Genomic DNA, 14,659 nt, shown 5'->3' with positions numbered 1-14,659 from the left:
AGACTTAAAATGTTAGTTTTAATATAGTTCTGCACTGTTGTTGACTCCAGATACATTTATGAGCATTAGCCAACAAAGCAAACCCGAGTCTAGCCCAAACAAACGGGATGAAAGGCGGCCTTTGATCCTCGGCCGACCGTAGTGACTTCAGCACTTCAGCTCGATTGTTTTCGGCTGAGGTTTCTCTGGGTGGCTTCACTTCAAGCTACAGCTGAAACTGCCGGAACAAGATTTACTCGGAATTTAAGAACCACTAAGTTGGCTCGAAAAAAACTCAGCTAAACCAAATAGATGCTTATTTTCTGAGCTGCTGCATGTAGCCCCCGAAGTTATTGTGATTCAAAATGACAAAAGCTCTAGCCTCATGTCTCTGTGCTGAATATTCACCGTCTTCTCAGGCCCATTTTCTGTCATTTCACACCACTGCCGGCTTTACTTCGGGGCTACGACAGCTCACATTCCGTCTGATCATAGTTGTGTGTGACATTTCAAAGAGGATTATGAGAATGAACTGTGATAAAAACTATTTTCACGTGACCCCTGAGCACTTGACCTCTGATAGGCTAGCGCAGCGTAGCACCAAGACTCAGACTCCTGGGACTCACTCGCATGTTGTGAAATCCGTGCTCGAGGAGAATTAAAAGTGGCCGACCGATGAGGTGGTCGAATATACGAAGAGGTAAAAGTCCTATGGGCTGCATTTTCTGGAGGTGAAAACCTATATTTAAGACCTAAAAGTGCTCATAGTAGAGTTTAGATTAGAGCTCAGTTCATGAACCGTGAAATCAGTTTTATAAAGAATGTTTTAGGGAATCTGACCTCAAGCCACTAGAAGTCGAGAAAAATGTGTGTTCTGATTCTCTACTTGAAACAACCAAAACAAATTCAAAAGCAAAAGCTCCCCAGCAATAAAACCAGATGTAATGTGAAGCATAGCCATCTACTTAATATCCCCAAACACACACACACACACACACACACACACACACACACACACACACACACACACACACACACACACACACACACACACACACACTCCTCTATTAATATATTATTGTGTGTCTCACTTGTGGCCAACATAAATAGCGTTATGTGCTTGAACATGTTGACAAAGCAGCCATGGCTCATTGCTGGTTGATGGATGGCCGTGTGTGCCATGTTAATTATTAGTACACATAAAAGGATGCTGTTATTTCCAGACCTGGTCCCAGCAGGGCCCAGCCGGAGGGGTCACTGGGTAAATACGGAGCCATCAGTCTGCGACTATATCACTCAATCTTGATGTATGAGCAACGAGGTACAAATTAAACGCGCGGCGACCTTCTAGGGGGTACGGCACTCAACGGGACGCCATTTGGGCTAATTCCTGCATGGGGTTCAGACAATAGGCCACTATACCACATGGTATAATTACTTTGTTTACACACATCTGGAATTAAGCTCCCAGAGGAAGCTAATACATTTGGAAAGAAGGCCGACCATTTTAGATTTGCAAAATGTACTATGTGTGGAAAGTGGAGGGAGCGTGTGTGTGTGTGTGTGTGTGTGTGTGTGTGTGTGTGTGTGTGTGTGTGTGTGTGTGTGTGTGTGTGTGTGTGTGTGTGTGTGTGTGTGTGTGTGTGTGTGTGTGTGTGTGTGTGTGCGTGCGCACGCACGTGCGCGCGTGTGGTGGTTGACTTTGAATGTAGATGCTGATGAACACACGCCAACTCTTGACCTTCTCATGTCATCTGCTCAAAGTTAATCATTGCCGTAGAAACAAGGAGAAAAGATGCTCTTTGAGCCCCGAGCTCAGAGGAGATTACATGTCATATATACAGTATCCCTCAAGTCTCTCGCTCGCCTTCTTTTCTCATACACACTTATGGGCTTCCCACTCCGGTTACAGCCATCTTGCTTCTATTTGACGACGCTACAGCCCCACTTTCCATACCAATCCTATCTGTGTCATTTTGACAAACACAGGCGGAGAGATGCACCATGTCGGGGGCTGCAGATTAGGGTTGCATCTGGATTTTATAGCAGCTCAATTTTCCGTGCTGGTGTGCGGCTCAGATTGGATGTGATGAGCTGAGACGTAGTCAACGTGAATGTCAACTCCAGACTGATATTGATATTGATACTCAGACGGTTGCTGAGCGTCAGCCACAACACGGTGTGAGACATGGAGAGAGCATGAACCTGAATCAGGGCGTAAATAGTCCCAGCGTTTAAGTCTGGACTTCTGTTACTGTCATGAAAGTGTGGATAATTCTGTCTTTAATTCTCTAATTTCCTAGGATTAATTTTTACTGCCTTATTGTGTGTTTTTTATACTAAGTTGTAAAGTATGTTTCCACAGCAGCCTTTGTGGATGAAACTCAAATCTCCTCATGCAGTTTAACAAGTGATAGATTTTAAAACTCGAGTACAAATATTTATAACTTTATTGATAGTTTACTTGTACAAGATGTACATTCATATTTTGCGAATCAAAAGGGGAAAAACAAACTGTACGATGATTCATGTTTAGGCATGCTTGCATGTGAAATGATAATCATTTTTAATGGGCACAACAAATTCCATGGAGTATTGTTCAATTCAATCATCCCTGAAATGTTTGTAAACTCGGACACGCTACATTTTTTTTCGGCAAACAATGCACTACAGCCACACCTCCTAATTCAAAATCAACACTTAAAAAAAACATACAAAAATAAATGCAAAGCCATGTAAAAATGTACACTTGTAGTTCAACGATTTCATCTTTCATAATCTTTCAGACAAAATAATAAATAAAACACCCATATGTTTAATTTAAAATGGAGACATAGATAAACGATTCTAAATGGAGGTCTGTTAGCAGAGAAAATAGTTTTTTGGAGACTGTTAGAGGTACATAGATCTTCAGCAGATCAATATGTTTAACGCAGCTCTGGCAGCAGTGCTAAAAAGTCGTCAAAAATAATGTTTCAATACCCAAATAATCAAATGTTCTCTTTTGCCTGGAACACTTGGTAAGATACGGTTTAAATTATTAGGAAATGAATGATGAAATGTCCCATACATGCAGAAGTTAATCATAGTGTAAACAACGGCTTTATTTGGAATTAAATGCTGATTTGTTGGTTTATTATGAACAATATCCTCAAATGTAATGTTAGCTTTTTATTTATAAAGAACCAAACCCATGTTTCTGCAGCGTCTAAAAAACTAAACTGCTTGAATACAGAGGATGGGATATGGCACCTGGTAATGAGTGACTTCTTCTCAAACTCAATAAAATATACACTGCTGTAGAAAAGCTGTTGTTTGGTAAAGAAATTCAACACTCCAAAAGAAAAATCATTGGGTCTCCTTATCGTTAAGGATGAACTGCTAGCTGTTTTGAACTTTTTTGCTATTTACAGTATTGCACTTAAACTGCACACCATTGCATTTCAGTTTGACTGATGCTTTCTTCATATTTTCAGAATTACAAAAAAGAAAAAAAGAACGCATGTTTACCCTTTATCCAAGATAGTGTCCTTCCGCCGAACACATTACAATATCAAATCCCCCTCCCCTTTTAATTAGTAAAGTAGTATCTGCTTGTAGTGCCATTTGTAAACACCCACATACAAGACCTGAAGTGCAAAGGCTATCTTCACTGCTTTACCCAGGATACAACACAACAAAAACGGGAAGAAATAAAGACAGAGAGTGCACGCTGTGAGGAGAAATGCAAACCAAGTCTCACCGCCACACGCCCAGCAACGCAGAATAAAACACCTCTCCCCTCCGCAGCAAAGGAAGGATGAGTTTTTGCTTTTGATATAGCACAAGTCCATAAGAAGTGAAAGGTCCGCAATGGAGACCTTTCAATTGGTGTGTGTTGGGGGTGGGGGTATGTCGAATGGCAGTATTAAAAACTGTTGTCGAGCGTTTATGTCAAGTGTGGATGGAGACGGTCCCACAACAGTCCTCCATTAGAGCTCATGCACTCGGCAGCAGCAGGGAACACAGTGGCTGGAGACAGATATGGCCTTTTTTAATGTTTTTCTTCATTTTTTCTAGTGAGGGGAGGGTGTAAAGGTGTAAGCCGTTCCAATGCCTCGGTGAGGTGGTGTTTGGGTCTATTTCCCCCCATGCTCAACCCTCTGCATTGTCAACATGTCGGCAGCCAGCGTCAGCGCGGCTCCGCTTTGGGCCCTGCTGCTGCCTGCCCGTTTGCTTTGTTCTAACGCCTTCTGGTCTGTCGGGCCCCGGCCTGGCCCTCAGACAGACATCCACATGTGTTTGTACGGTCCTTGGGATGTGATCTGGGCCTGGAGTGGACTGAGCCACTGGCCCCGCAGAAGTCCTGCCTGTTGGGGCGAAAAGTAAAAGGTGATTTCATTGGTATTTAATTACCGTTCTCTACAAGTGGTTTGTTTTGGCAGCTGGTTTTGTGACAATTTTTTCGCTCCCTCCTTCTCTTTTATTTTCCTCCTCCACTGTTCTCCCTCTTTCTCTTTCACACACACTCTCTCTCCCCCCTCTCTGTATGTGTTCCTCCCTTTCATTCTCACTCATTGTTTTTGTTTAGTTTAGTTTTAGCTGTGAGTGTCACGGCCCTTTCACAGGCTCAGTCTTGTGTGAGGGGCGATTATGGGCATCAGGCGAGCGGAGGGGCAGCCCGCAGGGGTCAGAGTCCCAGAGCCTCGGCGTGTTTTCTTGCCTTGAGTCGCAGGTCGGCGATGCTCGAGTTCTTGCTGTTGCTTTTGGCAGCTGCCGCCACCGCCGCTGCTGCCGAGGCCGATTCGGCGAGCGATGCCATTGGTAGTCCGAACGGAGGAGGAGGGAACATCAGGTAGGGAGCGTGAGCAGCCAGGTGAGGGTGCAGGTGGGGGTGGGAGTGGGCCACGCCGTCCAACTGGAGCTGGGCTTGGACCTGCAGAACAGCAACACACAAAGTTAGTCAGCATGGGCGCCTCGGGCCTCGTGTGTGCGTGTAAGTGTGTGTGTTAAGGATTTAGGTTTCACAGGCTGAGAGTATTAAATTCCCCCTCAAATGTTACCCCCTCAAGGCTGTTGCTTACAGTGTGTTTTCTAAGAAAATAGTTAGGGCTACACTCTGCGCTTTACCCTTTTTTCATGTCAGCTATTCTAAAAGTTAATGAATCATACATTGCTTCCAGACACCACATCCAATTTAATCATCCAGAATCAAAGTCTTTCTAGGACCCAGAACAGATTTGTTTAATTCAGACTGAGGACTCCGTTATAACCTTGGAAATATGCAGTCTTGTTATCCTGATTATGTATTCAATTGCATAAATAAACAATTTTGCACTAAAAAGATATTCACATATTTGGAGTTATAAATATTTATCCAGACATATTCCTGAGTCAAGGGAAAAAAAGAAACCATAAGGAGCATAGAATATCAGTTTTCACATTCTTGGCAATTATTTTATAAGAAGTAGGTGAAAATTAAGCATCCACTCACTTCAGAGGGAGCGTGGAGCCTGTTGCCATTTCTCATGTGTTTCAAACACCACAGGCAGAAGTGGGAAAACTAAAGTATTCCTTGCTTTCCTCTCCAAACAAAATAGAAGGATAAAGTCAAAGTTTTAACTTGACTAAATATTATTTTTTCACTTTGCACCCTTTCATACTGGACTAAAATGACTGAAAATGACTTAAGTTGAAGTTGTTAAATGAAAGGGAAAATGTAACTAAACCACAAATGTATCGTTGCTTAGCAGTGCTGCCATTGCATCCAAACAAAACCTCCCGCAAACAACCAGCGTTTCCACACATCTCATTTACCAACATTCGGGTAACAAACTGCAGCTGTGACTGATAATTTCCAAATGTATAATGCGGTTACATCTGATTAAAATGCATGAGCACTGATGGAAAAACAAATGCAATTCTTGAAACTTGGTTTTGTGGAGGGGAAATGACGGGAACTGATCCGACTCTGATAAAACAGGTGGTGGACATTTTGTGATCTTGTCCTTTTAGATTCCTTATATACGTATTTTAACAGAAACAAGCATCTCAGCTTCTTATGTTAATTACAATGAATTTTCCTTACTTTTCAGTTGCTACTAAGTATGAGACACAAAGGTTTTAGGGCCAAGTCATGCACCTTAACCAACCAAACCTCTAACCATCACTTGTTTTATATGCGTATGCTGCATTGTGATGTCAGTGCAGTCTGAGCGTGCTGCCCACTGCCTATTTCAACCTCAAACAGCAAGCCTATCTCGGTATGCAGGCCTCGAGCCTCCACCCCTGCCAGTGCAGCTCAACGCCAATATCCATCAGAGCCCACTCCATTCACCGCTTTCATCATCTCTTTTATGTGCTTGCCTGCCGCACTGTTGGCTTAATTAGGCCGCTGCTTTTCACGAGGGTCAAGCAGACAACACAGCAGCCTGGACGCAGGAGCAGATCGCAGCAGATCAAATGTCTGTCCACCTCAGCCCTCTGCACACGGCCAGGAGGTGAAAGGTGCACTGAGGTCTCACACACACACACACACACACACACACACACACACACACACACACACACACACACACACACACACACACACACACACACACTGTCTTGCAATAGCTGCATATGGTCTATAGATTAATGTGAATGTACAAATATAGACAGCCTACTTTGGGGACCACAGACTCACTTTGACCTGATTCTACAGATTCCACTGTCTTCAGCCCTGCATTAAAAGATGCTGAGTAATCATCTTTTAGCCTGCATGTTTAACTTTTGTTCATGTGAATCTGACCGGGTTTGTGTTTCTAAGCTTTGTTAGCTCTGATAGAAGAACGTGGCCTACCTGTTGGAAGGGCAACCGGAGGGCACCCATGTTGACGTAGGGTGCTACTCTGCAGGCGTCGAGGTGACTGTTGCCCAGGATCACACCTGGAGAGAAGGGAAAGATGTCTGTCAGACAGCCAGACAGCGGTTGTTAGAAGAGATGTTTGAGGTTCTTTTGTTCACATGCAGAAGAAAAGTTTGAAATTGCAAAATGAAAACAAATAAATATTTTCATTAAAGAGGAAATAAAATGACATTTACATTTACCTTTGTGCATCTGGTTTTCTTGTTTTCGACACTTTGCTCTTCTGTTCTGAAACCAGACCTGTAATTGAAAAAGGAAATTATTTATAAGGAAACAAAAATAAACACCGTTTTAAATAACAAACAAACAAATCTAGTTTTTGAATTCCTTTTTCAAAGTTTGGTACACTATTGGATACTTATATTATTATTTTTGGACATTCCGTTTATTTAAAGCCCAAAATAAATAAACAGTAAGGTTAAATATAAGCAGTTGAAATATTATAGCTGCTTATATGAAAGCCATATATTTTATAAAGAGAAAAATAGAAAATCTTTACAGGATATGAAATAGGCCAGAAATTGTTAAACACAATTGTATAAACACCCCAGAAAAATCCAGAAGCATAAGGTCACAATAATTGTGATATTTACCTCCAAAAGACATACAACAAAAGGGTGTTAATATACAAAATAATAATAATAAACCAAAATATCGCCACCAAAATATCCACAGATATTAAAAATAATAATACAATGATGATATTTTAAGATGTCTTAAAAAAGGGGGGTTAGAAAACTTCCTTGAGCACCTTCCAATTAGCTGGCTGTGTTTGAAGCTGCAGGCTGCGGCCCGTTGTTAATCATCATCAACCTAATTTGCCTCGGTGAATCACATTATCTCCCCCCTCCCCTTCGACCCCCGCAACGATTATCATTTACAGATGCGAAATTAGCGGCTGGTCGTGGGACCACAAAGGGCACACAGATTGATGAGGATGATGATGATGATGAAGAGGTGCCGTGGAGCCATTTTGAGCTGCGCGCGCTCAGCATTGTGTCGATGGGAGAGCAATAACTGTTCATTAGAGAAAAACGAAGTCAAGTGAAATAATAAATAAATAATGTTGCCATCTTTCAAAAACTGATCCTATAAATATAATTGTATATTTGGGACAATAAAGAGCATTTATTGATTTTTTTAATCATTGTAATTTAACTAGCATAAATTCAAGGTACTTTTTACATGTTTCGCCAATTAAAGAACATCATTGTATTTGTATTATTATTATTGTAGGAAGTGAAGGCATATATTGTAAATTGTAATGAATGAAAGGGCGCTGAGTGATCATTGTTACAGCGTTAAGTGGTGGTGGAAAAGGTGTTTATGAAAATCCCAGGTGATTCTGCATAGACGCACAGTAATCCCTCAGATAAATCAGGGCTAATATTAGACGGGCCCGGGATCAATTCCAATTACGTGCCAGTATGTTAAGCAAAGTGAACTACACTGGTTCAGACAGTTATTTCTTCATTAAGGGCCACTCAATGATGCGCTTCACAAATACCCTAATCTCATTTCCTTTTTGATTTTTTATTAGAGACAGTGAATAATGACATTTAATTTAGCAGCGCGCCAGAAACCCAAAGATATTAGTCCTAACTGAATTACTGCCTGCTCCTCACCAAGCTCTCATAACTTTCAATTAGATTCATTGACAGCTGCTCGGAGCGCAGGTTCACAGCCTGCAACAACCCTGCTGCAATTCACTCTCACTAAATCTGGAGACAACATCGAAAAAAGTGCCTTTAAAAGGATTTATTTTTCCGACCATCAACGTGCTCTGTCAGTCGCTTTGATGACGGTAAACAAACAGGCAGGCGTTGAGTCTAGTTGTCAAATATGTACAGCAAGCATTATTTTAACGCGTATAGCTATACACTTTATTAGGCTGATAAATGCAATGGTATCCGGAATTGTCAACCATGCCCGAGCTCAAAATAGTAGTCTGTGGTCTTATGACGGGTTTTATTCATCTGATTAGCTGAACAGCAGCAGCAGAGTTGGGCCAGAATTGAGTTATTTCTAATCTGTTTTTATGGAGACACTACATCAAGCCAATGGCAGATATTACAAAGAAAATGAGGAGCGATACGAGTTGACATAAGAGTGCGTCCCCTGAAGCAGCCATTCAGGCTCTTCATTCATTTTAATCATTGGTTGGATTTTTTTTCTCCCCTAAGGCTTCTGGGATCGCAGGCTGTTGGCTCTGCAGGCCCACTGCTGCAGGTTCAGAAGGTTGTTACATCCCGGGTGATTTACAGCACCTCACACGTGTTGGATATCACTGAACTCACACTCTGTTATAAAGTATAGATGTTCCCTTTTTCGTCATTTTTAAACTACTTGTTAACACCACAGAAGGCATGGGTAAATGTGATTAAATATTCAGTCTAAATGTGGATTAATTTCAATCTGCAAGCCTACAAATCTTAAAAGAGACTTTTGTTGCAGAATTTTGTACAACTGAACTGTTGCAGTGGAATTGTTAGCCTACTTCCTGCGGGGTTATTACGACTCCACAAATAAATAAACATTATAGATTGCTCAAAAATTACACTATTGAGTGAGCTACCACAGACACTTTATAAATCCCCAAAGGAATATAAGAACATTTCAGATGTTCTCACAACAGGGGCTGCATCATTTATCTCCTAGGTTTTTAAGGTCATCCTGTCTAAGACTAATTAGATATTGATATTTGTTTTATTTATTTTGTTGCATGTTACACGAAACACAAAGAGATATCTTGCAAAAAAAACAAGTAAAGCGTTGTGATATAAACATGACATGTGGCTCACGCTGTTTTACGCATGAAGGGCTTCATTATTATTTAATTTTTTGACAAGCTCGAAGACATTATCAGCATGAGGTCACACTGCAAAACAGTATTGCCCAGAAAAGAAAAGAAACAATTAACTGCATCTTTGTCAAATAGTTGTTATATATTTTCAAGCAGTGTATTACGTATTACTTTTCGGTAAATCCATATAGGCTAGTCTTTTTCAAATGGCACAATATTTTGTTTTTTTATTCGAGCATAAATCAATGACTGATCATCAACACAACTCCCACATATTGCGAAGCCACTAAAAAAAACATCAACACCTGCTGTGTAAGATCTATAACAGTCTGAATAAATATAACATCTTACAGAGATCCTAATATAACCACAAAAACACCGAGAATATTTCCACACTGACACACAGCCCTTGCAAGAATATAACGAGAAAAACATCGATTCTTGCTCTCACAGCCTCGCCGTGTTTGGCATTATAAATCAGATAGGAGGGAGAGAGGAAGAGGAAGAGGAAGGAGGGGATCCTCACCTGCACCCTGGCCTCGGACAGACCCAGCCGCTGGCTCAGCTCCTCCCGCATGAACGCGTCCGGGTAGTGTGTCTCGTCGAAGAGCCGCTCCAGCTCGTTGAGCTGCTCCAAGGTGAAGTTAGTGCGACTCCTCCGCTGCTTCAGCTTGCCCTGTGCGTCCTCATCCTCCGACTTCACGTCCTCCTTTTTCTCCTTGCACTCGTATATCCCTGTTAACCGGACCATGGTTTAAAAAATAAAGGAAATAAGATGCGTTTAAATTCCGGACTTTACTGAAACATGCACTATCTCTCCCCGTCCTGCCCCCCTGCACTGGGCCCTGTCAGGGGCCTAAGGCCTGGCAAATTGGCAGCAACACACACATTACACAGCCTACTTCTTCTGGGAGAGAGAGAGGGGCCTGTGGCTGCATTTCCAGCCTCCATAAGTCAGTGCTGTAAGGTCAGTGCCGATATGAAAGTAAATCAGTCTTTACATGCCATGTAAGCCTAATAAGGATAAGCTATTTAAAGAGCAGAGAATTAAGCTCCGGCAAAATGAGAAAGATTTAGGCCTAATTACTCGCCTCCGTAAAGCAGGCTGGGGTTATTTCGGGCTATTAATTTAAAAAAAAGTCAGTCCTAAAATGTAATTTCCTTTTTTTCATTATATCCTTAAAATGCCTGTATTTTCAGTGTAACACGTTCTCAGTATAGTATTCATCCATAACATTGTATGCTGTACTATATTGTACTAACATTTATTTAAACCGACATGACAACAAACTGGCTTGTTTGGTCCCATGTTTGTAGTCAGATGAGGTTATTTTATTTAACTAAAATGAGTTTAATATTGTATATTTCAAATTATTAAATGCCAATCCCATCGCATAAATAACTGTCTTCTTCTATTATCTTGCAATAATATCAACTAAAAAAATTAATAGAATGATAGTATGGTTAATAATACTGAGCCATTTTCACTTTGCCTGTAAGATAAATGTAAAAACAAGCTAGGATGAATTAATAATTGTCTAACATTCTTCACACTGCACACTTTTTGACTGCTCAGTAAAACGTGTCCTGTTCAGCTGTTTGACTTTACTTTTTATTTCATTAATAATTGACATCCTTTGTTTTGAAAAATATCTATATTTAGAACATTGTCTGTGGTACATTTTTTAATTTACAGAAATGTAACAGCTGAAAGTATTTCCATTTTCAAAAGCAGTAGACTATGGCATCAGCCATATCTTTTAAATGTAACACGATGACAATCGTTTTTCAGTTACACTTGTAAAAGATGCCAAACATATGACTTTTATTTTTCAGAAATTATTGTAAGAGATAAGAGAAGAAACATTGGAGGAGGAACGATCCCATACACGTTATTATGATTTTCTTCGGCAATGAAAGTAGGCTACCTTAAATGTAAGGAAAAGTGGCCAAATATGTTCGTGTTGGCAAACAATGTTAAGTTGCCACTATAATAGGGTTGAACTCAGTAATCAAAGCCACATATATAATGTAATACTATTGTAAAAAAGATATGAAAGGGTAATATGATTTTTCGTTTGGCCAAACACTGAACGTCTGTCAACAATCATCAAATAGTTAAAACGGTGACCAGACGAAGGGCCCACCTCCTGCTTTGTAAAATAATCTGTGCAGCAACAGAATAAAACGTTAACTTTCCAAATCTACTTTAACTTTACGTGAACCGTAACGTAAACTAATTTTACGCACGGATTCTCGGGCATTTGTAAAAGCGGAAACGTCGCTGTCGATACAAAACAACTGAACTTGAGACATTTCCCCGACACAAAACGGCAACATTTTCTTAAAATTAAATCAAAACCTTACCCTCGCTCGACCTCGAAACGCTAAAGTCCTTCAGTTTGTCCTTTTCCAGCTCGACCTGGTCCTTGAACAGATGCGCCGGGCAGCCCTCCGTAATGTCCTGCAGGTTTGTCTCCGGGCTGCCCAGCTCCCTCGCCCTTGTCAAGCCGCTCTCCAAAACTTCCCTGTACGTGATACTCTCTTTGCTGCTCTCCTTGGTTTTCTGATCGAATGATTTCGACACGAATGCCGTAAGTTCTTCCATGGTCGGCTCTGTCGCTCAGTAGTGGTCCTGGTCAGGGAAATCCACCGTGAGTTGTACCTCACCGTGTCTCTACCAGCACTGCTATAACGCTCTTTTTTGGAGGCTGGCAGCAGCGACAGATAGAAGGGGTGGAGAGGAGGTGAGATCACTCCTGCTGTTGTGACTGTGTATTTGAGAGCACACTATTTATACACGGCCACCTCAGCCCAGCCCCCCCACCCCTCTTCCCTCCGATCTCTGTGTCTTGAGCAATTACAGGCCGGCTCGACTTTGCAGAATTCAACTTTCAGCAGCTTTTTTTTCTTCTTCTTCCTCCACAAATCAATGATGGAGCTGATGGAGGCGGTTAATTGAATTACGGGTCATTAAAATGCCTACGGTGGCTCTCTCCTGCGAGGAGGCTGTATATGGCTGTTATGTCTAATTAATTCGGCGAAAATTCAATTAACGCGATTAGAAGATACACATGCTGGGTTTGTGGGATTGCCCCATGATTTGTTGGTGTTTGTTGAGTAGAATAATGTGTTTAAAAGCTATTTTATGGGCAACTCGGTCCACAAAGTATACCTAACTCTGTTGTGTCAGCTGAGTGAACTTGTACTTTCAAAATTATGTCGTATTATACAAGTCTTAGGTCAAAGACACATTCAAAAACATAAATACAAAAATAAAAGAGGTTATTTAGCCTAATTGAAAAACATGTTGACTTACTAAACCCTAAATATTATGAAACATCACTATAAACTTAATTTACGTTGAGTTGATATAGCCTAGTAAAAATATGTTAGGTCCCATTCCTTTGTTTTCCACAACATTTTGTGCAAGACAATTCGAATGTTATCCCATATTAGAGGTATTTTCATCGCTCTCTGCCTTCCTAAAACAAGTGTATTAAAATCAACCTCAATCCACACTGGAAATCACGAGTGAAGGTATCCAGCTAGCAACACATGATGGGATAATGCTGTAATTAATATTGGGCTGTTGTAAATTCGGGTCCCTTTTGAGTATTCACTTGTAATCCTTTGTGGTTTCCGGTTACAAATATGAGCTACAAATCAATATCAGCAGTGGAGAAAAAAAATGTTCCCTCTATTTACAGGATTTTCATGGGAATAAGTGAGCCCATAATGGCTTAACGTTATCTAAGTCGTTCATCAGTCCAGCACACAAACACAAAAGGCCGGGAGAGGAGTGAGATCCCCTGGGTCTGCAGCCCTGAGCGGCCCGCCACTGTGAAAGTCTCATATCTCAGCTCTCTAATGACTCGGTTTGATGTCTCTCCATTTATCAGTGAGCCCGCTTCACATCACTGCGGCTGACGCACAAGTCGAGGTCTCTCCCTTGTGCCATGAACTGCGCCTTTTGTTGTTAATAGACCTAAATCCTCTTTAAGACGCAAATCTGCTCTCTCAGTCGTGTGCCTTGATTTCACACCATCACAATAGAGTGGCGTTTACACAAAAGGCGCACGTGTGTCTAACGAAATAATCCACCAACAGGGGCTTCCTTAAAAAAAATGGAATTAACGGAAATATGTAACTTTTACGCACAGGATCCGAATAATATCTCACTCTGGGATCTAAAGAAGAGATCATTTATTTGTATTGTCATGTTGGTATACGTAATTGAAAATAGGCCTATATCAGTGGGTTGGAGAACATTTGCACATGGAAACAAATACAATCTAAAATGTTGGAAATACATAATTAATCAGATGCAGGTATACATTTATTATTAGGATATCTTTTTTGAACTGTTAAGCATTGTGTTTTAAACGGTGTATCCAACTCGACTGCTCATTTACAATTCTTCAGTGCAACAACATATTCATCCGGAATAATAAAGGAAAACATATCGCCAGAAGGCCTATGGCTGTGCATATTTAATATGAATGGCAAACACAATACCAATTAAAACGAGACAATGTATATCACAATGCATGCTATCTTTTCTTTAATCAAGTTTTTTTTTTACACAAATTTACTATGCAGGTCCTTTTTTTTTTAAATATATTTTTTTAAATGACTTGTAATCGCACATATTTAAAGCATGTGGTGTCCAATCAGCAGCAGCCTGGAGGAACATCAGAAGGAATCCAGGAGGGATGCTCTTTACGCACCGACGCTGGTGTCGCTGCAGTTTAGTGGCCAACAACTTTTAAAGGGGCCTCAATCATATTTTCACTTGCCGTTCATTCCTCACGATCCCAGCACCCCACCTTCCTGCTGCACTGCACTCCGGAAAAAACAGTCATGTTATTTTAAATTATTAATTGGTTTATTTGTTGTCAGTCAGTATTATTGTTGTTATTAGTGTGGCCAATCACATGACATAAAAGGGTGTGCTTAAATCCGACAATACATAGCATTTAAAGCAATAA

At 40.9% G+C, this 14,659-nt stretch overlaps 1 protein-coding gene across 4 annotated transcripts; it reads right to left on the bottom strand.

Annotated features, from left to right (window-relative positions):
* Positions 1 to 2,411: 2,411 nt before the first annotated feature.
* On the bottom strand, positions 2,412 to 12,421 carry shox (short stature homeobox). Of its 4 annotated transcripts, none has more exons than XM_034213521.1 (6): positions 12,036 to 12,421; positions 10,195 to 10,403; positions 7,042 to 7,105; positions 6,800 to 6,906; positions 4,682 to 4,894; positions 2,412 to 4,328 (listed from the first exon to the last, which is right to left on the bottom strand). In XM_034213521.1, exons 1-6 carry the CDS (start codon positions 12,274 to 12,276, stop codon positions 4,239 to 4,241), a joined length of 924 nt encoding a protein of 307 aa, XP_034069412.1. In that variant the 5' UTR covers positions 12,277 to 12,421; the 3' UTR covers positions 2,412 to 4,238. The 4 variants fall into 4 exon arrangements, with proteins under 4 accessions (XP_034069412.1, XP_034069414.1, XP_034069413.1 ...); XM_034213523.1 differs by having other exon boundaries at positions 6,800 to 6,885; XM_034213522.1 differs by having other exon boundaries at positions 7,048 to 7,105.
* Between the last annotated feature and the right edge of the window lie 2,238 nt (positions 12,422 to 14,659).

This window comes from Gymnodraco acuticeps, unplaced genomic scaffold, assembly GCF_902827175.1.
Source record: "Gymnodraco acuticeps unplaced genomic scaffold, fGymAcu1.1, whole genome shotgun sequence".
In the NCBI taxonomy this organism is placed as follows: Eukaryota; Metazoa; Chordata; class Actinopteri; order Perciformes; family Bathydraconidae; genus Gymnodraco; species Gymnodraco acuticeps.
This window is presented reverse-complemented; position numbering and strand designations above follow the sequence as displayed.